This window comes from Cyanistes caeruleus, chromosome 5 (genome assembly GCF_971803275.1).
Source record: "Cyanistes caeruleus chromosome 5, bCyaCae1.hap1.1, whole genome shotgun sequence".
NCBI classification, from domain to species: domain Eukaryota; kingdom Metazoa; phylum Chordata; class Aves; order Passeriformes; family Paridae; genus Cyanistes; species Cyanistes caeruleus.
The window spans coordinates 29,530,307-29,554,576 of NC_141705.1; the positions used below are offsets into that span (position 1 = coordinate 29,530,307).

Here is a 24,270-nt window from a genome sequence, read left to right on the forward strand (position 1 = left end):
CATGCAAATCTCTGCTAAGATTTAAAAAAACATTAAAAGAGTTTAAAAGAAACATTTTGACGTTGGTCCCTGCATTCCTGTTAGGGCTGACAGCAGAGGTCACCAAGTTTTTGCCTTCAGTAACTTTTCAATGGGACTCAAGAACTCCATTTCTACTGCTCTCCTACCTTGGGCACAAAATGGGTATTCTCCCTTTGTTGCACTCCTGACAATGGGAGAGTCCATACCACGTTACTAGCTCTCAGATCAACAGCTTGTGACTTGTACATCATTAGTATTTTGTATATGGCATGTGCTATAGGCACCTATTAGGAACTAGATGACCTTTAAGGTCCCTTTGAACACAAATCATTCTAGGTTTCTTTGATTTCTGACTGAGAAACTAGAATAATAAAAACTCAACAAGTTGGATAGTCAGTAGGATAAAACCTGCCCAAAACAGTTACCAATTTGCTACTACGGATTTGATGGATCTCCTATTACAACAGTCTTAAAACTAATATTAGTTGATTTTCCTGCAAAACATCTGAATATCAGCATCTCAGAATTACATGTTTGCAATGCAGATTCCAAATACATTGCACTATTTTAAAAACAGTAGGAAAGAAAACCTTAAAATGAAAATAAGCCAGTTTAGGAGCAAAATGCTTAAAATCAAACAATTATTAAAGCAGAGTCATCTCCCTCAAGGCCAGTTATAATCTGTTTTAAACAAAAATAAAGCTATTCATTTAAATTCATTTAAACAAAAAAAAAACCTGCTAGAAAGCATGGATGAAGTCTTTTCCCAGGGCCATCTACTTCAGAGGTCATGTATTGGCTTGAGAAGGAATGGAAGAAATACAGTCTTAACCCAGAAAGCATTCAGCAGCAAGCAAAAGAGGAGGGATCACACAAAATAGAAATGAAGGCAGTGCCCTTCTGAAAGGAACCCATAAAACCAATAAAAATCAGCACTGTCTGGATGAAGAAAGGTCCCTACACTGCAGTCCAGCCAACAAGGCCTCTGCTGCCCAGGCACTGATCTTGCACAAGGCACTCATCACCCCCTCCAGGCAACACAGTGAGCTATGGGCCATGAAACAAGCAAAGCAGGCACCCACACAGTGGGACAGGGCTGAGGGATGAATTTCCCCACTCATCAATCACAGCCCCATGACTGAAAAATGCTAACCAACAAAGCTCCTCTTTGGTTGTGGGTTTGTTTTTTGGTTTTGTTTTTGTTTTTTTTAATACAGAGCTACAAATAAATTAAAGGTTGGATCTGAATGAATAGGAACAGTTGCAGTAAGAGCTGTGTGGTAAGTCTGATTCCATCAAAGCAAATGCAGTGGCTGCACTGGGGAGATCAGAATTCACCTCTCCCTGCAGTTTGTCTCCCAAGAACAGACAGTAGCAGCAGCTAAGGGAAGAGTGTGAAAGGCAGGCATGTACTCATGCTCCCTTAGGATCTTAGCCCATCTCTGGGCCTTCCTAAGATGAGGTCACACTTTTTAATAGCCACAATGGTGCTTGCATTGCATTAATTTCATTAAATAACATTTTGCATATCTGTAATTTATTTGCATCCATAACACCCTGTGAGAGTGAACTTCCCATTTCAGCTATACATTGTACAATAAAGTCCCTTCCTCCTGCTCTTTTTGAATCTGTCACCAGTAATGTGCAACATTACTGTGCTGTTACAGGTCCTTCCCTCCATTCTCGTGTTCCAAGAGTGAAGAGCCCAACTTTACACAGTTGTGACCTTTATGGAAGCTATTCCAGACAAGCTCTTCCACACTTTTGATTATTCTGCGTGAGGTCTGCTTCCTGAGAAAAGGCCAAAAGTGCAAACAGAATTCAAAAGTTGGATGTACAACAGGTTTGTGTAGTTTGTGTAGAGGAATAGTGATGTTTGTTGTTTTGTTTTTTATTTAGTTTTTAAAAGTTCTCAAACATTGCTTGCTTTTTTGTCCTCTGCTGAACACAGTGGGGTTCGGGTTAGTTTTGAGGGGTTTTTTTGTTTTGTTTTGTTTTAGAACTAGCAATTGTAACTCTTAGTCATGCCTGCATGCATAAGTAAAGATCTACCCCCTATGTCTATTATCTTATATTTATTAATGACAAATTTAGTCCATCAGTATAATGAGGCATTGCTTAATCTTAGATTCCATTCTGCTGATCAAAGGATTCAGAGAATGAGCCTTCTTTCTTCTTCTGCAGTCTCCCAGTCAGGAAAAGAAAACCATGTCCAGCAGTGTCTTTAAACCTAGAGAGTCTGGGAATAGAGGGGATCAGAATATGTTCATTTCCACAAGAGGGGAACACACATTGCAACAGTTATTTGGAAGAAGAGGCGTTTTTCTACCTAAAAAGTCACAGCATGCTGAGAAATCAGCATTAATGGCCAAAATTTGTATCAGAAAGAAATAATAATTATTTTTCTTTTTTTTCCTATTAAAAAAATGTTCCACTTTTTCACCAAAACAACTGTAGACTTTACTGGAGAATGTAGGAAATTATGTATGCACTGACACATGCCAGGAAAAAGCATAGAGAGCATGCACATGTGCTTCACCTAAAATGAACAGCTGGTGTGAGAGATCAGATCTGAAAACACAAGTCTGTCAAGTTGAGAGCTGGAAGACCACAAGGAGTTAAAAGGAAAGCATTATCCAAGGAAGTCTAGAGAGGGGCATCTAAGTAAAACTTCAAAAAATTAAATAATTAATTTGAAACTCTTGACTATCTTTTTATTTTTTTTCTTCTTTTTTTTTTTTTTTTCCTTTCCTGATAACTGTGGTTTTCTAGGCCTAAAGAAAAGACCACCAGGAGATTTATTTCAATGACTATAATTGCTTACATGGAGATAAATAAAGTTGCCCAGAAAATCTATTTCCAATGCAACACAGATGACAGAAAAAAGGAGGCAAAAATAGAAGTTAAAGGGAACACAGATTAAGAACAGATGGAAGGCACTTTTTACTCAGCAAATAAACATGACAAATAACTTACAAGCAAGGTTGCCAGGAGGTTATTCAACAAAAAAAAATGTCATATTAGGGAAAATCATGGGCCAAAGTTTTATTCAGGCATAACTCCCACCAGTTTCAATGGGACTCCCACCTAAGGAAGAATGGCAAATACATGACCCTGAAAGCATTTGGAAAAGTTTGCGTGCCAAAATGTTATTCCTAAAAATATTCATGTACCCTAATTTGTTTTCATTTTTAGTTTAGATAACTTTTTTGAAAAGCTTTGACTGCATGACCTATTTTTTAATGCTTTTTTGAGTATGCTACTTTCATCCTCACTTCTTTAAGCTGTTTCAGTGTCTCCAAACATGTCAGCATCACAAAACAACACAGAAGTAACTGCTACTATTTCAGGGTGTTCACGGTTCCACATGGGAAAGCTTTTTCAAATAAATGCAGGATCCATCTGACTGCAGGCTCAGACTGAGCAGGGAAAGGAGAGACAAGCAAAACTGCAGGGCAGATTAGCCAGAACTGGAGCTTCCTGTCACAGCAAAGCTCAAGTGCAGCACAGACATGCTGTCTGATACCAAAAGGTCTTTACTGTAGGATTTTCCAATAAAATTAAATTTTGAATTATGAAAAAAAGAAATCTCAAAGGGCTTTTTCTCACTACATAGGTTTTAAGTCTATGTGTTTGCTTCCTATGCATTAGCTAACATGAAGTCAAAACACTTCAACAGCCAGTTCTGCCATGGTCATCACTGACCTGCCCATTATCACTGGACATCTTGAAGAAGCTGAAAAGCCCATTTGTCAGCCAAGAACAAAAGAGATCAGCTCCCATATCACCAAGAGCTCCCTGCTCCTTTAGGAGGATCCCTGACTAATTCGTCTCCTCTTAAGTCCTTATCCCAAGAAGGAGAAAGGCCAGAAAACCCTCCCAGCCAGGAGAAAGCTGCCAATTAAAGGTAAGCGGGGAATACACTCACTCAGGCCACATCCTCAGGAGCTTCTCTACTCTTCACAGTTGAAATTCATTGCTCTACAACAAGCTGTGAAAGCAAGCTTCATGTAAAAGCTGATAAAGTACCTTGAAATTTGGCTGTACAAATGAGTTTCGGTGATTCTTGAAGGATAAAGAAAGGCAACTTTCACAAACCTCTCTGCTGCTGAAAAAGTTGACTCAAAGCCAAGGTTGGGCCCTAGAAGCACACACTTAGCCCTACAGAGGCTTCTTCTTGTCCATCCCCTTGGGTTCCTAGACTTAGCAGGGATTTCTGCTGCCTTTCCTATGCTCCTTATGAGGTTACACACATGAGTGAAAGCAAGAAGAAACTCCATCCTTCATGACAGGATTCTCACTGGCCTCAGCACTGCAGGCAGACAAAAGCTAAGGGAAGAGCTTGTGAAAGCCAAAAGCCTGAGTCTAATGAGAAAAAAGGAGCACAGCTGGTGTGGTTTGAGGCCAAGTGGAATATGTGAGCTTTCTTCACCCTGGTTGACCCCAGCCATCCATGTGTGTAACATAATTCCTGAGAGTGAAAAAAGACAACAAGTAGAAGACCAAATGCTATTACTTTTTTTCTCAGCACAAAGATAGTAGTGTTGTACTTGTTAAACAAAATATACAATAAGTGATCTTTTCTGCATGATCTTGGAGAAAGAATAAAAGAAAACTGAATTGCCAGTTGATGCTGCCTTTTCATGTGGTTTCTATTCTCTTTCATAAGAATCATAAAAAATGTACTTAACGCATGTTACTCTTTTATATTTCCCTCTCTGAAAAGATCTCCCAAGTGCAGTACAATAATGCACAGTCTATGAAGTTAGATGGTTGCATATGTCAAAAGACTCAAACAAAGCCAAAAGTTATTAAATTTAAGCAAAGACACCTTAAGATATGCATTGTAAAGTTTCCTCAGGGCAAATCTGTCAGGATGGGGAAAAAATATTCAAGAAAAATCTAAACAACTTTAATTTTCTAAAGGATTAAAGTGAAATGGAGGAAAAAAGCTGGGAAAAAAAAGAATAAAGAATGATTCATAATAGCAAAACAAACTACCTAATAATTTGGCTTTAAAAAAGGAAACTATTGTCTGCTAAGACAATAAGATCTATAAAGAGAGTGAGGTCAGCACCACATTAGCAGTCACACCTGAGCAGCAGCTGCAAAATGGGAGCAGTAAACAAGAACCTATTACAAGAGTATAGAGCATTACAATATCGTGTCAACATTGTCACACAAGGCTCATACATAAAGTTTTCTCTTTCAGTCAGTATTAGAGCTCATTTATCTAGAAAAGGAGAAGAGAGCAATTAAGTGTACTCTATTAAAAATCCTATCTAAGAGCTTTAATTTAGAAAAAATAGGGCTTCCTCAAGGCAGTAAATACATTTGCCAAATTTGTTTAGATTTGGTTCTGAAAAGATATATAGGGAGAAAGAATTTTGCCTGCAGCCAAGGGATACTGAAAAGAAATAGATCTTTAAACTCTCTTATTTGATGCAGGTTTTTCTGTTACATGTTTAAAACCATGCTCTGTTCAGCAGCCTATTTTAGAGCAGCAGTACCAAGCCATTTCAGCTCTGCAGGCCATGAGAGATTTGCATCAAAAATGGATTTGTAGGACTCCCTTTTCTGGTGGTAGGGACCTGTCTTTCTCAGCAGAGTACACCTGCACAGCAGGAAATGTCAGTGCGCATTCTCTATTGCAAATAGATGATTCCTTTAGTTTACAGACAGCAATAACTCAAAAACCACCCACTTGGGCCCATTAACAGCAAGCCTGGAGATTCCAGCCTTGACCACCCCAAAGCCTAACTTCTCAAATCTTTCATTCCAACCTCAGTCTCCTACTATGTATAAAACAAACCAAAACAAAGAAAACCCTGCAGACATGCTGTCTTAATGATTTTCAGTACTATTTTTCAAGTGGAATAAGGCTTAGTTAGTTGCTTGGACATTAATACCAAGACAACAAATTTAAATACGTGACTACCCATGATTTTTAGAGCTTGTTTTGTGACTTTATCCAGCTACCTCTTTATTGAGTGTCACATTGAAAATATGAAGGTCGGTGTGATCTTCTGACCATTTCTGACTGAACTGAGAATATGGCTAAGATTTTGTTTAAGTCAAAACTCTCATTAATAAAAAGGTAGCTTGATGACTCTAATTCAAAACAAATATTTTACAGCACAATTCCAAAAAGATATTTTAAGTCCAATCCCATAATATGTGCACATTTTCTGCAGTTTCTGTTTTCATTTTATCCACATCCAGTCTGATGTTACCACAGAACATTTTCTGGCATAGTATACTACAAATCTCACTTGTATTATATTTACCCTTTGGGCTCAAAGTTTCACAGCACAAAGATGGAATAAATAGAACCCAAAGAAAACTAAATTACATTCTAAATAAGGATGATCCATTAATAAGAAAAAATCCATAACTCACAAAATCAGAGTGAAATGTGTCCAGGATTAATGTAGATGTTTTAATGCATCATTTGACTAAAGCAGTGAAGTAGAATGACATATTTGAAGCCATTAAACATTACTGGACCCAGAACAGCCAGAACAATATTTAACCATGATGTAAAGTGAGAAAACAGTAATGAAATTAGAAAACACCAGCTGAATTATAAGACACACTGCTCTAAGCTGTACACTTAGAGGAAAGTACAGAAACCACCTTCACACAATACTCTAAAAGCAGAAAATTAACTTGGCACTTGAAAGATGTTGCAGTAATGTTTGCTGTAACCTGATTACCCAAAACACCAATAAAAGGCAAAGGCCATGGCAGCCTCACCTCCTCTACCTTTTCTAAGTAGCAAACTAAACAAAGGCTTAGCCAAACTCTAGTACTGCAGTGAAGAGCCTGTGGCACTCCATTCCCCGTTCCCAGCGGGGGAAACAACCAGTCCACACCCCCAGGTGTTTCCAAATATCATCTCAGGGCTGCTCCCACTTTTCTACATAGCTGAAATAAACCTAACCTTTCCAAAAGGAATTGTAGATTGGATATAGAGAACAAAAATGTCACATCTTATCTCAAGAGAAGACACAGAGAGCAGTGGTAGAATATGCAAACTTACCTTATAAAAAAGGTGGAGATCCAGCAACCCAGAACATGTAGTTGGAGAGTAAAGACTGGGCGTGCTGGGTTCAATTTTGCTATTGATCTGGATAGACACCTGGACAAATATTTTGCAATTTACATTGTCATATATAAGGTGGATATGAATTATATGGGTTTCCTGACAGAGACTTAGTGAAAAAGTACATGTTATAAAACTTCATAAAAAAAAGGAAGAATTATGGAAAGTAGATTGAAAACAAAAGCAAACACATGGCTCATTTACACATGCTAGAAATTTATTCTGTGAAGCAATACATCGGGTAGAGAGATTTGTGATTAACGGGGGAGCAGATCTTAAATTCTGCCTGAGAGAAGCATCATTGAAAGGAAATACCTCACTGTAACATCACAAAAATGAAAACACTCGAGCAACTCAAGTCATCCCAAGTATTCTGTTAACACTGAGCCAAAAGAACTTCTGGGCTAAGTCCACCGAAGACGCTTAGTACACCGGGGATAAACTGATGTGCTCTTTATTATAAGGACTTTATTATAGGCCTCTGCCAATATACAAACACAAATTATATGAAGAGTTACAAATAAAATAAAGGAACTGATTAGCTACAATGCATGAAGTTGCCCTATGAACATATCTACAGAGCTCTGTATCTATCATCCTGTCCATGGCCAGACATATCTGGACACATAAAGGCTCATAAAATATGCTTTTAATCTTCTCAGAAGTGTTGTTGATTTTTCTTTTTCTGAATGTTATGAGCTGTTTGTCATATTTTGCTTTTGGAGAGTTATCCTAAACTATCTTGCTGCTCAATCCAAACTCATGTCAGTCACTGGTTTTACTAATTTTTAACTTTTAAAAGGGTGAAAGGGTGTGTGAGTTAAATATAATTATTTTCAGCAATGAGGAACGGTTTCCAACTCTCAAACTTAAATTGCAGCCTTCATACATAGGATGGCACTTACCTTGTGGAAATATAGTGACTGTGTTCACACAGGTATACATCACAGATGCACCCTGTTTCCTACCAAGAGTACAATGACAGAACAATATTGGTGAGTACACCAAATAGTGTGTTAGCAGGTGGACACACACAGTCTGTTGGGAAAGCACCAGAATGGCTTTTGCAGTGGGAAATCCTACTCCAAAAGAGTCTTGCAAAAGGAGTGTGTGGGCAAAAGAGACCCACAGGAACTTCAACACAGACAGACATAGTAGAATAACTCCAGGAAAAACAACCTAAAACATAGCTAAAGAACAATGGACTAGACACAGGAAAGACCGATCATTAATGACATTTCTCTGAAATTATCAGGATCTGGTGGGTTGCGATCAAGATTTCCTGTGAAGGCATGGATAAGGTGAAATTGGAATTTTTATTGAACAAATCCTTGAAGCTAGAAGGAAGCAATACTGAAGGAAGCTATTCAGGACTTTCCAATAGACGGAAGAAGGTAATTTTTGTAAAGCCACAATCTTCTGCAACTTGCTTCCATGCTGGCTGTGGAGCCAGAATGTCATCCTGTCTATAAGAAGCTCTGGCTAACTCACACAGAGAAGTCCATAAATGGAGACTAATGGAACTAGGAAGAGCTGGACCCTAATACAACTGTAGATGCTGAGAAGCTGCAGAATATGGCCAGGTCTAATTGCTCTCTCTCCTCTGTCACACTGACACAGAGTAGGTATCTTAATGAACTACTGATCCAACTGGTATGGAATTACCATCTACTTTTTTAACATCTGTTATGTTTTATCAGATAAATTTTAATGTTTATGAACCATAAATCACTACGGTAATATTTCACTTAAAATTAAACAATTGCTGAGACCTAATGGGTGTCATGTAATAAGGACTTCCTTTTGAAGGTAAAGCTTTTACCTGGGCCAAGAATTTTGTTTTCAGATATTACCAAGTTTATTAACTTGCTAAGAATGGGATTCATCTTGGTTTTCCATTTGGCTGGGCTTGTGAGTCAAGGAACTTGTCATTATTCTGAGATTAATACCTTTGCAGAGCAGGGCAGTCACTTCTCAAATTTCTCTCAGGACAAGATTTTATGGAGTCAGGAAATATGACACCAGAGGCACTATGTGTTAACATGATACTGTGAGCTTTCCCTTACCTATTTTTACATCACAGGCACTGGAAATCATTTAATGTTCAGTTCCAAATTATCAAAACTAAATTCAGTGAAAATAGGAAAAAACAAACCCAACAAGTTCTGGTGACTGATTTTAAGCAGAGGTTAAAAAAAAAATAAAGGTATCAATTCTATTAAGTAGCTGTAGATACACTTTCATGGTGTATCTACATTTACAGATAAAGATTTTTCAGTGTATTTAGGAGTAACTGGAGAGATTAAGTATTTCAGTAGTGACTTACGTTGATTTTCTACATTTATGTTGGAAATTTTAAAGGATTTTTGTACCTTGTACCTTTAAGTCATACCTTCTAAACTGCTCTATTATATCAGATATCTTTTAGCATAGCTATAATGTAAGAGACTGCCAGGATCCAGGACTGCAGAATCACCTCACACTGAGTTAAGATTTTCAGTGACCTGAGGCATTTGGTACAGTGCCTTCTCACAGTACCAGATACAGAAATGTGTTTGACATACACAGAGTAATATTTTCAGGACCTGGTTGTAGAAAAGAAAACAGATAGCTTCCATTGCCTGCAAGAGGGACTTGCCTGGGTCTTCCATTCACAGAAAATACAAGTATTTATTTCTTGGATATTTTTCTACCCTTATTAATTTGTTCTCAACATTCTTCTCATTCATGCTTTCAGCATTCTTCAGTGAATTGACAGGAGCATCTGTACAGACAACTTCCACTGAGTGTACCCTACCTGCAAAAGGATACAGTCATGCTAGTCTGAAATTCTTCCTTCCCAAAAAGCCAGATAACAGATCATTAAACGAGATGAAAAGAAAGGCAGTTGTTATAAATGCCTATCTTCTTAATATATTTATAGCTTAACACCTAAAGGTCAAAAAAGATAGACAAATAACAAGGCCCTATTATCAAAATCATGCCATCATATTAAATAGTGATAATAAATACGAATAAATTCTCAGTTTCAGGGGGATGGGTTATTTAATAAATAAATACATACTTATGAAAATATATCCCACCCCATTTCAAATTAACTAAAATTAACTCAATTAAATATTGCTCTGGTTCACTTTTTTGTTATCTCTTTTAATCTAAACCTTTTACATGTTAAAACTGTATCTTTGTTTTAGAGCAAGGTGGCAATTTTGTTAACAAATACAGGCCTAGTGCTTAGAAAGCTGTTAAAAAAAAAAAAAAAAAAGGATTACTTCGGCTAAAGATCAAACATATGCGTAGAATCACGAAATCAATTCACCACCGAGTCTGAAATCTTGGGGCAACCCAAAGGCGTGGGAAAAGCAGGTAACACCTGCTAACCTTTCGGTAGCTGCAGCCCAGGGACAGTGCCCGCGTGAACAGGGGGGCTCCATGAGGAGCCCCACAGGCCCGCACCGCAGAGCAGCGCGCCCACCTCTCGGCCTGTTGGGCAGCTATCGCGGCGAGCCGGCCGGGAGCCAGCCCGCAGCACCGGCTGGAAGGCCGCAGAGGCCCGCGGGGCTGCGCTGCGGGGCTCCTTTGGGCTGGAGCAGGAGGGGCCGAGGGATGCGGGACCCACCTTGGGCATCCGGATGTGCTCCATGGCGGCAGCGCCCGGCCGAGCTCCTCATGCACAGCCCTGCGCACCTGGCCTCTCTGCCGCTTCCTCCGGCCCTGCTGCTAAAGAGAATTTTTTTTTTTTTTTTTTAATAATAATATATTTTCATTCTGTGTTTTCCTTGCGTTTTCCGGCGCGGATGGGAAGGAAGAAGGGAGGGTTGATCGCCGGCAGATGATGCGCCCGAGGGGCGATGCCGGCAGGTCAGCGGCTGGCTCCACCTCCCCGGCAGCTCCATGCCGCCCCGGCGGCGGGCATGCTCCGCGCCCGGCCCGGCCCGGCCCGGCCTGGCCTGGCCTGCCACCGCCACCGCCACCGCCACAGCAACCTCCGCCCGCGGGCACCGAGGCACAGCCCGCACGGCCCGCTGTCTTACCGAGCACTCCATCGCTCTGCCCTTTCTGTCCGGGGAGAGCAGGTGGGAAACATAAAGCGAGCTCTGTCTGAGATCGCCTCCCCCCATTTTGTTTGTTCCTAGCCCAGCATGTACAGTAGCTCAAAGACAGAAGCTGCACTTACTGCAACCGAAGCACTGTATTTCGTTTATCTTAAGCTCTGCGTGTCTGTAATTCACGACTTTGCTGCATCCTCAGATTTGCACAAGGGAGTGTTTCCTGTGATACACAGTTTTCAGCCTTATGCCAGAAATTCCTTTTCCTATCTCTTGCCTTACCCATTGCCAGAGATGTGTTTCCTCTTGGAGCAAAAAGAAATGACACTGAGATGGTTTTCCCAGTTTACCAGTGTGAAGATAAACAGGTATCTCTAAGCATCTTTGAATTGCTGTCATATTCAGAGCAAAAAGAGAAACGTCTCAGTGTTGATACCAATGTGCAAATGACTAGAGGTGCTTTTATATTGTTTCAGATACACCGTAAATATAAAATGCCCAGGTATTCTGTATTGATCAAGGTATTCCAGCAATTCTTCACAAGTAGGGACTAACCTCATGGAGGCATAGAAATAAATGTGGAGACCTGTCAAACAAGCCCCACAAAGGCCACAGCAAGAACACTCTGCTCCAGAGCAATGAAGCTCTCTGCATATCCTCTTCTTGCCTGCAGAGAAGAGAGCAAGCTTAAATTGTTTTATGAAAGATAAAATATGGGTTGAAAATAACATGGCATTACCAAAAACAGAAATGTATTTTACCCCAGGGGAAAGGGAACAATGGGTGCAGCTGCACTGGTTCCAAAATTTCTCCAATCCTGCCATTTTCTTGATAGTGAATGGCTAGATGGGGGTTTTTCCTCCATTTCACACCCACAAAACTGCAGGGCATCAAGAGATTTTTTTTTTTACATCAGCTCTTAGGTTAGAGGAAACAGGAGCTGTACTATCATGAGTAGAAAATAAGTCACCCCTGGATCTGACCATTCTGCTTGCCACTCCCATTTTGACCCATTTCTGCCCACTTTTCTCTCATAGTTCAGCTGCTGTTCAGATAGCACCTATAAATGCACATAAAGTGTGAACTTCATGAGGCTCCTGATCAATGGCATATTTTTATTCTCTATTTTAGTCCAGAACATCAGAATCAATTAAGAATTAACCAACTATGGAATATGTTTCCTTTGTAGTTACGGCTGATGTGATTCACTGCATGTATTACCATCTTTTGGCATTACCACCAATGAGTAAAGTTGGATGAAAGTACATTTATGCTTTCAGTCCCCAGAGATGCTTTTACTCTGATACATCCTGTGATTCATCAGTTAAGTTCAAGTCCAAATGTCAGGAAAACTTTCAGATAGAAGCAACAATGCACTTCAACTGTGCTTCACATCCATCAGTAGCTGCAAAACTGAAGCATTGCTGTTCATGTAGCAATCAGTTGCTCAACATCCTGACAAAGACTTTGGCTTGTCTTAGGCTGATAAAATAATATAAACATGAAATCTAATGCAATTGTAATGGAAAGCTTCTGTAAGCACAGCCTTCTAAAAATTCTTTTACATTTTTCATTTGCATTTCATGCTCATGGAAACTGCTGCCTCAATACCTCAATAGTCTGGAAATTAAATCTTCTGTAAAGGAGGATGAAGCAGGATGGCTCAACCAAGATGTAGGCACAGGAAAACCAAACTGCCATGCCTACATCGGTTTTGACCTATCTACTGAAACTTCCAAGGAAGTTCTTAATTTATTTCCCGTGAAGAAGGCTGGTCACTGAGGACAAGAATCATATGAGCGTAATTATTTTATATATCCATAAGTAACAGAATCAGCATTCAGCATAATCCATTAAAACCTGAAAGCACATTTCACTTCCAAAATGTAAACATCTCTGTTATATTCAGTGGAGTCACCTGAATAGTCACACATTTTGCATACTACCTACCTGGCCTGGATTTGAACCGTCATGTTAGATGTGGAAGGCTTTGTGGATTTATACGTTTTCCAATTATATCTTACTTGTTTAAGGTTAGTTTTCTGTGGGCGGCATTTTAATTTAATACAAAATCAAAGAATACATTTAGGTACTCCTAATACTTATTTTAAAGTTTAGTCTACAGATTTGCAGACATAATTTAAATACTGACATGTAGGGAAGAAAATAACTGAAAACTGGTGGTTTAACAGCTTTGTTGCTGGGACAGCTATAGCCAAGGTGACAGAATCCTCCAGCTAGGGTCTGGTATATGGGATGAAGATGTGGAGATTGGGTTCAGCCCATGTTACTGTGGGCTAAAGGCAAACAGCACTGGTTTGAGTGCTGCCCTGGGTTTGTGGATAAGGAATGGAACTTAAAAAACAAACAGCTTGACACTTCACCAAGGAAACGCTTTTGGACCCACTGATGGCAAAAAGTGTTTTTTGGGCATCAGTCCAAATTCCTCATGCAATTCATCACACAGGTCTTTGAACATTATTTGCTGAAAATTACACACAAACCAAATAGGAATATATCAAAGCCAACTGACTTTCTTATCAGTTTTCTTCTAATGAAAATATCCAGTAAGATACATGGAAAAATAGTCTTTTTATAGTAGAAAAAGGGAAACAGTACCACTTTTTATCATAAAGTACAGTATATTAATACATTTTCAAACATAATATATCTACACCAATAATACACAAGAGTGTCATGTAACTTGTAACTACTTTGTATTTTCAAAATTCTTTTCTTCCACAATTTTATGGTACTTTTTTGCTGGTTTAACTCCTTCATAAGAAAAAAACCCACCCCTATAATTTCTTAGAATTATGGAATCTTTAAGCTTGGAAAAGACCTCTAGGATAATTAAGTCCAGCCATTAACCTGGACATGTTACCATTCAACATAATATCCAGCCTAAACCTTCTCTGGCACAGCTTGAGTCCATTTCCTCTCATCCTGTCACTTGCTGCCTGAGAGAAGAGACCAACCCTCACGTGGCCACAACTTCCTTTCAGGTAGTTGTAGAGAGTGATAAGGTCCCTCCTGAGCTTCCTTTTCTCCAGAATAAACAACCCCAGCTCCCTCAGCTGCTCTGCTCTTCATAAGATTAGCTCTTGTTATTTCCTCCTGTCAGGGTTTCTCATGCCACTTGTCAAATGATAAAGATTAATTGTATTGGAACATGTTTACACCTGAGATAATAAGTACCATAGATTCAGAAACAGTGTGTCTCTTTATATTTGTTTCATAACTTATGAACTTTTTAGGGGACATTCAACCTTCTCCTGGCAAATGAACTTGGACACACAGACTTCACCCCCAGTTAATATAGCAGGAGCTGCATGTGACAAGGTAAAGGATGAAAGAAGAAGTTTCCACTTTATTGTTTAACTTAGCTGTTACTAGGTTTGACCTTTTAACTTTTCTTTCAAGAATGTCTCAGAGACTTTGATTTGGCCTTGTTATAAAACACTGTTACATTGTTATAAAAGTAAATTTTTTGAAGGGAAAAATATCAGCCAACCTCTGGAAATTGGAATGGTTTTGGTGCTATCCTGCAGATAAACAAACTGATATTTATATCATATAACACATACCATATAACGTTGTGATACATGGTATATGATACATTATGCATGACATCTGGCCAGGTTTGTGGTAGCTGGCCAGAAATGCATAGTAGAGAAATAAAATAGAAAAAACTCTAGAATTACTAAGGATATACATCCAGTTACTTACATGAGGATTTCACAAATTGAAGAAACAGGTATGATTATGCCAAAGTGATAACTGTTGATTAAATAAGAGCATTTCAGCAAGATTATGAAACTCAATTCTGTTGCTCTGAAGTGCTGCATTTTTCATAGCAAAGCATATCGGCACAACCAGCAGGAGATGCAGTGTGGGAAGGTTGGTTGTGATGTCCTGGAGCTGGTATTTGTCATACCACACACAGCGGTTAAAGGACAGCTTAGCACTTACAGGAAGGGGTCAGTCAGTCCTTACAACAAAGATTGTAGGGACAAAAAGGAGAGAAGTGCTTCTCAGTATATCCAATTGAGAAACAGCCTCTTCTACAAGGTGATATAAAGCTTCTACACTCTTGAAGTGGTGAAACACTGTGTAGAGGCTTGCCTCCAAACTAGAATCTGTCATACGCTAACTACCTTTACACTGGCCTGTCCCAAATCTTAGACAGGAAATACTCCCTTAAATTAAATAATAAAGAATAAATAATTAAAGAATAAAGATATATTTTTAAAGAAGATATATATTGCTAAAAACACCTTTACGTTAGACCATTTCCATTGAAACATTCAGTCAGAGGCTCAGCAACAACTCAAGAGGAAATAAAGATACAGATTTCAAAGCAGACTGCAACTGTGTGTAGTCTGAAGCAGTATTGTTTAATGAAAAATAACATCATGGTAGCAAGGAAGCTTCCAACATTTTCACAAAGAAAATTTTCTTAACTTATGGGACCATATTAATGATCTGCCTAGAGCATTTCTACCAACATGAAGAATAAGATATGGACATGGTATATTTGGGTTTAGGGAAAAAAGATTAGAGAAGAAAGAAAAAGTGGATAACAAAGGAAATGTATTCCCCCACCTTTGTATAAGAATTAGCTAAAGGTGTGTTTAAAATACTGAAGAGTTTATCTTGAAGCTTCCCATTGACCCATGATGATCAGAATTCAGTGAAGCAATTGTGGCTTTTATAGTCATGATTATGCGTGAGTGTGTAATAGTTGTAAATTGATTTGATTACTCCAAATTTTACAGAAACTACAATGCTGTATTAAGTGAAATTTTAAAAAAGGACAGTTGTTTCCCAAAAATATATAATAAACCCTCACTGAAATACTGAAATGCTGTTTCATGCTTCAAATTCATACCACATGAAAGTTTATGTTTGAGATAATTTGTTGATAAATCTCTCTGTCTCTCTGCCTCTAAAAAGATTAGGCTTCTTTTTTTTTTTTTTTTTTTTTTTTTGTAAGGTGCTGAAGCCAAACACAGTTTTTCAAATGTCTCTGCAGAACAACTGGAACTGATGTGGTTCCTACCACCTGACTGACAAGCCATCACAGCCATCGCAATAAGTGGCCAGAATCAGTTTTGGCTGCCTTGTGCTTCCTGAAATCCCTCTGAATTTCAGGTGATTGCCTTGGCCCCTTTTCTACCATAGGATTATGGAAATAAACTGACACTGTGGAAGCTGTCAGTGAAGTATCACTAAACCTCTGTGGTAAAGAGGTTCAGAATACAAGGTACTCTTTAAGATACTGACAAGCAATTTAGTTTTTGAGAAATAGCTGATTAAGTTCTTTTACAAAACTTGCCCATTTTTATACTTGAATTCACTTTGTTTCACCTAGTCAGTATTTTTCAGGTTCTGTTACTGCTGGTTTAGGGAAAAAGTTAAATTTTGGGGTGGGTTCTGAAGAAAGTTCGAACTGCTTCTGGCATTCCTGGGCTGAAAGCTCTGAAGCTCAGGAAATTTGTTTTCTCTAACTCTTGAAATTTTCTCACCCTGTGTAGTATTAAATTCATGTTCTTTATCTCTGTCAATTATTTCCATGAGAAGACAGCGTTTGATGTAATCTGTTCCCAGACTGGAATGTCCAGAGTATTACTAAAAAATACTTTTGCTCAGTGGTCACAGGGTGCATGAATTATTATGGTTGAATGGTCCTCATCTGAGTGGAAAGGATGCAATGTCTAGGAAAAAATATCTGTGAGATGAGATGTACCATTAACTTCAGATAGTTCTGGACATGGTTTTACAAAACTGCCCACTTTGAGTCAACAGTTGTAAAAGCCAATTAGTTAACAGTTAACTAACTTAATGGCTGTAGTCAACTCATAAAGCACATGTCTACACTGTGTTTTTTGCTGCGTGCCACAACATGAGCCACTGAACTGGGTTGTCACTTGCCAGCTGACATCTCCAATGCTCCAATCATCTACAATGATCTACATCCGTACTAGTATCACGGGAACCATTCACATCCTAATGTCTCAAGCTGTTCCATGTATTGCTGCCCACACAGGGCAGAGCTCGTGTCTGTGCTCACTAGCCACCTGCCTCATGCACTTTATACATCACTGAGTTAGAATGCTCCTGACTCTTGTCCTTTCAAGTCCTACAGAAGCCTGAGCTTTGGTTGGAATCCCCCATGGTGTCCTCAGAGACAGAAAATATTTTGTCTCTGTAAAGCCAGGATCTTCTGTGTCTCATAGGCATCTTCTTTCTTGCTGAGAATGAACAGTAATGATTAGGGTGAAATCCTGAAGTGGCTGCTCTCTGGCATGCAAAACTTAAGTTTTTTAGCACACTCTTTGGTGGTTCTCATAAGGATTGAGGGCATCTCAGGGCATTCCTGAGAACACAGTGCTCCTGGAAAATTTTGGTATTGTTTCAGAGGGAGAGAGAGAATTGCACTTGGCAATTCATGTTTCTACACTGTCAAGGAGTGCTCAACTACAAAAATTTCCTCCCAGCAGTTCCAAGTAAGTCTGAGGTGGATTTAGTTTCACTGTCTCTGACTACATCTGATGGGCAAAAGAAGAGAGGGGAAGAAAGAGAAAAAAAATTGCCAGACTGACAAGGTAGAAGTACTTGTGGACTGGTGTTCAAGGAACAGATTCCCTGCCTTCTGTTTCACAGAAGCTGCACTTCAGAAGTGTCTGTAGTATTTATCACATATTGGTACATGGAAAATAAATTTCAGAGAACAATTTCTCTAAATTTCCAAATGTCTCAGCCTAGCTAGTACCTTTAACTCAATTATCTTATAAATTTTTTATATTAATTGAATTATTTGAAGTCTTAATCTTACTGCTGTGTTTTGCAAGAGGGAAGTTCAGCATTTGTAGAATCATTCAAGAAAATACTGGGATTCAAGATAACTTTATTTCTTTTAGATGTTTTGGCTTTTGGTGTTATTTTTTCTTGTCAAGGTTTCTATTGTTTGTTGGACAAGCCCTTTATTGGAATATTTCCAAACTCAAAGGAGTCAATTCATTTGCTTCATATTCCAGTGAATTTTTAAATGTTTATCTTTAAATCTGCAGTTGTTGAAAAATATAGTTGTTTTATTTGTTTGGCTTTTCTTTATCTTCTCATTATAATGCAGAAATGGGAAAAAGAAATATGCCTGCATGAGAGAAACACAGAGACAGTAAAAAATATTTCTGGTACATGGAATTTATAAAAGACACAAACCTCAAAAAATTTACTTTCAAAAAAACCTCTCCAAATATCCTACGGTTAAACATTTATTTGAAGTGTATCTTTAAAAATATCAAAGGTCTGTATTCACAAGTTAACATTTTTAGCATGACTAAAAGATTTGTAAAGTTAAGAAAGATAAGGGAGTCCTCCACTCTCATTTGCCTGAGACTTGAATTGATTAAACTTTTCAAGCAGAAGCACACTTTTGGAGGAAAGAGGTGATGTTTTCACTAGGCTGTACACCAAAATACATTTTTACCTTGAAGGACAATATGCTACTGTGATTTTTGTTGTTCAACATAATCATCAAAACATAATTTTTGGTAACTGACAGGGAAGATTAATGGAGGAGATGAAAACAGATGCCTAAATGAAACTACATAGTCTTAATTTTTATTGCCTTAATCTCTTTCCATATTTTATATTAGTAAACACATTACATTGGTATGTTTTGCACTTAAACAAACAACCAGTCAAACAAAGCCCTTGAGGGCTTATTTAAATAGAAATATGTGATGTGGATTTAGAAGTGCAGAAATCCAAGGTCTGTGTAATTTAGAACCTTGTGTAATTTTCCTGTTGGTAAATCACGTGTCTCCCTCATAGCAGTGACCTTAGTTAGATTTTGATATGGCAGTAACTGTAGGCATAAATCATAATAACCTCCATGCTACACTATTTCTAGGAAATAAAATTTCACAGTCCACACTAACTCCATCATAAACTCATTTTTCTAGCATTCATTATATTAACAATTCATCAATTGATGATCAATTTGCCCTATGATTTAATACATTAGTATTTATATGAGAAAGTAAATTGCAATATGAATTACAGACTAGAAGGCTGGAGTTTTTTCATACTTTTGAGAAATCCTTTTGTGGGTGCTTTTCTTTGTTACACTCTTTGTTGATACCTATTGAAGGGATTAGGAATTCTGGCTGTCATCTAGACAGCTTAATGGGTACTCAGAAGTTCTGTAGTCAGGTTCTTCATTTCCTAAATGGTTTTTGTATTATTAACTAGAAACAAATAGCAGGATTAACTGGTTTTTTTAGCCAATAACCCTCTGCACTTAAAAAGTATGACCTCTCCCTCTTCACCAGGTGAACAGAGGAGCCAAGCTGCAACAACTAACAGTCAGCAAAGGCAGGAGCACTGGAAGCCTTCAGGAAAAGATATGCTGAAGTAGCATTGCATGCAATAAAATGTCCACATAGGTACATGTAAAACATACTGCCCATGGCAAGCCTTGCTTCAAAAATTACTGTATGAAAGTCAACCTACTAAACTGCATTGTTCCAGAGGTAAGAGCAAAACTAAGCAAGGAGACAAACAGCTTTCCTACTCCAGGATGTGACATAGCAGACAGTGCTTCTCATTATTTCATCCACAGGTCTCTTCTTAAAAGCACACTACGGCTTTGCATCACCTTGGTCACTGTAGATCTTGGAGCAGATATTTTAAATACCATAAAGACAATGGCAGTGTACCCTCCTGCTGTGAAACTCCCATCAAGCTGGTCCAGGATTCCATTCCAGAAGATGATTTCACAACATTGAATTGAATCAAAATTTCTACTCACAGGTTTTTCAACAGATTTCAATGGTAGGTATTTGTTGGAACTTGGCAATTATTCTGATATTTTTACTGAGAATTTAGAGTGCCACATTACTCAAAGGATAGAAAAGGCAATAGACATAACCAGTTAGTATCAAAAGAAATACAAAACTGTATTTATTTCATCATTTTGTATGTGAATACTCTGAGGTTTTCCTTTTGGTTTTCTTGTTGTTTTTGTTGTTGTTTTTGTTTTTAATTTCCATTTAGCAAAGCTGTTTAAGTCCAAGGAATTGTCATATGCTTGTTCTTACTGGCAATAGCATGAGTTTTTCTGATCTGTGTAAATCAAGACATTCCTAGTGTTTAAAATGAAAACTGGTTTAAAAAAACATAACAAATGTATCAGAGTATTGCTGGGAGGAAGTACACCAAAGTCTCTTTCAAGCTGAATTAAAAGAAAAAAACCACAAACAAACAAACAAAAAAATCCAGCAAAAACCCAAAAAACCAAACACCAAAAAACCCCACATAAGTAGCACTTAAGAATAGAAAATATGTTTTTGTTATTCTGGTGGATGACACATTGTCTAAGACAGCTGCAAGTCTTCACATCTCTGAACAATCCCCATCCTCCTTCACTCTGAACTACTCTTTCCCTTTTAATGGAGGATTTTGTTTCTTGATTAGGAATCTAACTCTGCAATACACTGAACTCACTCAAACTCAAGGAGCTTTAATTGAGAGGATTAAAGTCATTAGAGAATCACAGAATCATAGAATATGCTGAGTTGGAAGGGACCCAAGAGGATCATCAAATCCAATACCTGACCCTGTGCAGGACATCCCAAAAAATCTTCTCAGGGGTTGTTCAATACCTTACAAAATTGAAACCTGAATAAAAGGCACTTCTTTTCTTTCAGAGGTTTCCAGTTAGTACATCTATTCAATGAATAGAATTTCTGGGTTGGCACCTTCAGTATTGCACCTTTTTACTATCAGGTTTAACACAAATACCTCTTACAGCAAGCGCTCAGTGTCTGAACCTCATTCTTTAGTTGTTGCCTGACTTGAGTTGGAACAACAGTGAGCTAACCTCTCATTATATCCTTGTGATGTAGGGGGTGAAGGAATCAGCAGAACTCTTTTGCTTCTGTTGTCACACCGATGCTCTCTCATTTTTGAAAAGGAGGGGAAAAAAACAACTAACTTGCAGCAAATCCATCCATGACACAGTACATGTGAACCCACTTTAGGCCCAGAAATTCTGGAGCTGATTTGGAAAACTCCACAGGTGCTCACTGACGGCTGGAGGGAACCATTCAGTGCATCTACACTACATTGCTGCTTTGATTGCTGCTCTGAAAGACAAGAAAGGAAAACTAGCGAAGTTAGAAGCCTGCAGTTCTACAGTGTGAGTGTTACATGTAGCATAAAAGAGGAGTAACATCAATCCAGCTCTCTGACACTGCTGAATCACAGTCCTGTCAAAGTATTCTGATAACAAACTGGGCAAGGCTCAGCATCAAATTCAGTGGGAAGCTGCTCATGCAAGCTGAAGTGACAGTGATAGTGCTCAGACACTTGTGGATGACCTTCACCACTTTCTGATTTCTCTGAGAGGAGCTGGCTCCCACATTGCACTGCCAGATCCACCCCCACTCCCATATGTGATCATCTGTCCCTATGGACAAGAAGATTGACACAGCTTGTAGAGGCTAACTATTAATGTGCAGTAACACTTCTGGCTTCTATACTGGGCATGGGAAAGTCCGCACTGAGCAGACTGATGTGTTGGAAATGTGCCTAGCAATACAGAAAACCTGAATTTCTTGTTCGTTTTTTATTCTACTCCATTTTTCAGCATTCTTGATTTTCTGGCAAATTTCTGTCTACTCTTATGGCTTATTTTTCCCATAAAACTGGAGAATTTATAAAAAGTGTAATAGTCAGGAACTATACCTTGTCTGATTTTCAAACGCAGTCAATTTTCCTTACCAACATCTCAAGACAATGAATATGACAATGGGATTAAGGGAAAGGGGATGGAGTGAAGAGAGAGGGAAAGAGAGAGGGAAAGAGAGAGGGAAAGAGAGAGAGAGAGAGAGGGAGAGAGAGAGAGAGAGAGAGAGAGAGAGAAAGAGAGAGAGAGATAGAGATTGAGAGAGAAAGTTTCCAGAAGTTTTTGGCTGCTGCAAAGAGAAAGCGAGAGCCTCACCTAAACAACACACTGCAATGTCAGCACAACTTTTACTAGAGACCAGGGAATCTGGCACAAGATGGTGTGGGAGAAATCCAAGATCCCTCTTCTTGAACCCAGTTACTTTAGTAAACCAAGCAATATGCAATTTTTTCTTTCTAGTGCGGCTAGTTTCCCTTTCACTTGTGTGGTGCCAGAGTAAAAATGTAATGGTTTCATTATGAAACTGTGTTCCTTTTTCATTTTCCTCTAGCTGGCCTTTCTGTAATGTTTCCTTACTAAATGCCTGAAGCTCTATCATATTGAAGTTTCAGTATTAGCAGTTTGACTCTTCTTTGATTGTTTTAGCATGGACTCACAATTTCTCCTATTAAGAAATCTTGTCTGAACTATCCCTTTGTTGCAAGGTTCTCCTTCTTGAATAAAAGACTTAATCACCTTTCATTTTCCTAATTCCATGAGCCAGCTGTTTAAAATATATGAATTTTTTTCTGAAAATCTGAAATTGCATATAAAAAGATTAAATCAACTATCTGAAGCTGTAGTTCAGACACAAAAAAAGCCAGCACAACCCTGGTTTGAATGCCATATAGAAATACAGGAAGTATTAGTGTCCTGCAGCCAGTGTAGAAGACCTGGTAAGCTCCTATATGAAAGAGTCTACAATTTTTTACATCCATATTCAAGAAATAGGAACTAACTTTGAATGGGTGTAAGAAAAGGCAACTAGCTTGATCAGGGATATGAAGAACCTACTACACAAGAGAAGACTGAAAACTTTTTGCTTATTGAGCCTGGCAAAATGAAATCAGCGAAAATACGGAAACTTCCCAAAAACATATTTGGGAAGGAGAGGGAAAGGGAAGGTTATTCCAACTAGAGGATAGTACTAAAACTCTGAAAAAGAATAAAAATATAAATTGTCTATGGATTCACCTGAGGATGAAACAGGAATATCTCCTAACATCAGAGCAGTGAGGCTCTGAAATTCCCTTCTAGAGAGATAACTCAGAACTTTTGTACTTCAGTGACCAAAAAACTGCTTATATGACTCTGGTTATGATGAGTCATTCTGTTTTAGCATGTAGCCTGAAGCACTTATCTTGAACACAGATTCTCAGTTGTGTGAAATTTGCTTAATTCAGAATTTCTTAGGAAAAGACTAAGTCATAAGTTGCAAGAAGAGAGCTGTACCTTTTCTGACCTTTACATTCACAGACATTTATTATGTGAACCATAATAGCTACAAGACTACAAACTGCACCATAGCCATTGCCATTAGTTTTAGCTCTAGAAATCTGCTATTTCTAATCAAACTTGGATACCACAAAACTTGGGGCTGGAAGGTCTTCAATACCAGGTCATGTTCTATATTACTTCTGACAATGAGCAGTGATGAACAAATTACCCTGCAAAGAACTGCTTTTAGACCAGTACAGTCTGTGTCCAACAGGCACTTGCAGAGTGTTAATTTCTATGTCTTACAAAGCATTTAGAGCAAACCTGTCAAACCTCATAGTTACAGTATTGTAATGAGTTGAGTTCAGCTCTGTGTCAGATATCTTGCTTCTTTGGGGCACACCAAGACAACCTCTGTTTTCCTGCACTCTTTTTAATTGGGAAATAAATCAAACCCATGAGTGGTCATTCTTATAAAAAGCATACATAAAAAACAAAACCAAAAACTGTCTCTAAATCATTGTACTTAGGTCTAATGTTTCCTGGGCAATGTAACAAACAGAGACAGTGCTCTCCAAAACTACTTTAGTGATTAAAATACATCCACCCTTTCAGAAAGACAGAGGACTGAAGGGGATGTTCTGGATATCATAAAGATATTGTGAACTACTCCCTTATATGATCTTCATAAATCAGCCAGTTCCATTTTGAGATCAGTTACTTTATTTCCCCTCATCACTGCTACAAAAATTTAGATACTGACTCATATATCTCAGCCAAATGCATTCACTGGCTTGTGCCAACATCTTTTGCCAACATCTTCTTTTGCCAACCTAAACAATTCCTCTCTCTTCCCAAAACTTAGCCTTTTAAATATATGCTGTAATCATATCTCCTACCACTCTTATATTTACAGTGATAAA

The 24,270-nt window shown here is 38.4% G+C and overlaps 2 protein-coding genes across 16 annotated transcripts in view; one reads left to right on the forward strand and one right to left on the reverse strand.

The window, feature by feature from the left end:
* Positions 1-11,036, reverse strand: part of MTMR7 (myotubularin related protein 7) — a 42,040-nt gene extending 31,004 nt beyond the window's left edge. For 2 of the 4 annotated variants that reach the window (XM_023925145.2, XM_023925142.2), the window contains exon 1: positions 10,746-10,843. In XM_023925145.2, coding sequence (XP_023780913.2) covers positions 10,746-10,769 — 24 coding nt within the window. In that variant the 5' untranslated portion in view covers positions 10,770-10,843. Of the gene's footprint in view, positions 1-10,745 lie in introns of all 4 variants that reach the window. The other 2 variants (XM_086888774.1, XM_023925146.2) reach the window with 2 other exon arrangements.
* The window catches only part of LOC111927993 (uncharacterized), a 30,535-nt gene continuing 17,196 nt past the window's right edge, over positions 10,932-24,270 (forward strand). The window contains exons 1-7 of one of the 12 annotated variants that reach the window (XM_086888801.1): positions 10,932-11,202; positions 12,365-12,437; positions 14,433-14,517; positions 16,211-16,329; positions 19,515-19,715; positions 19,805-20,016; positions 21,090-23,082. In XM_086888801.1, coding sequence (XP_086744927.1) covers positions 10,978-11,202; positions 12,365-12,379 — 240 coding nt within the window. In that variant the 5' untranslated portion in view covers positions 10,932-10,977 and the 3' untranslated portion in view covers positions 12,380-12,437; positions 14,433-14,517; positions 16,211-16,329; ... (1 more) ...; positions 19,805-20,016; positions 21,090-23,082. Of the gene's footprint in view, positions 11,544-12,364; positions 13,209-14,432; positions 14,518-16,171; positions 16,442-19,514; positions 19,716-19,804; positions 20,017-21,089; positions 23,083-24,270 lie in introns of those variants that run through there. The other 11 variants (XM_086888800.1, XM_086888803.1, XM_086888802.1 and 8 more) reach the window with 11 other exon arrangements.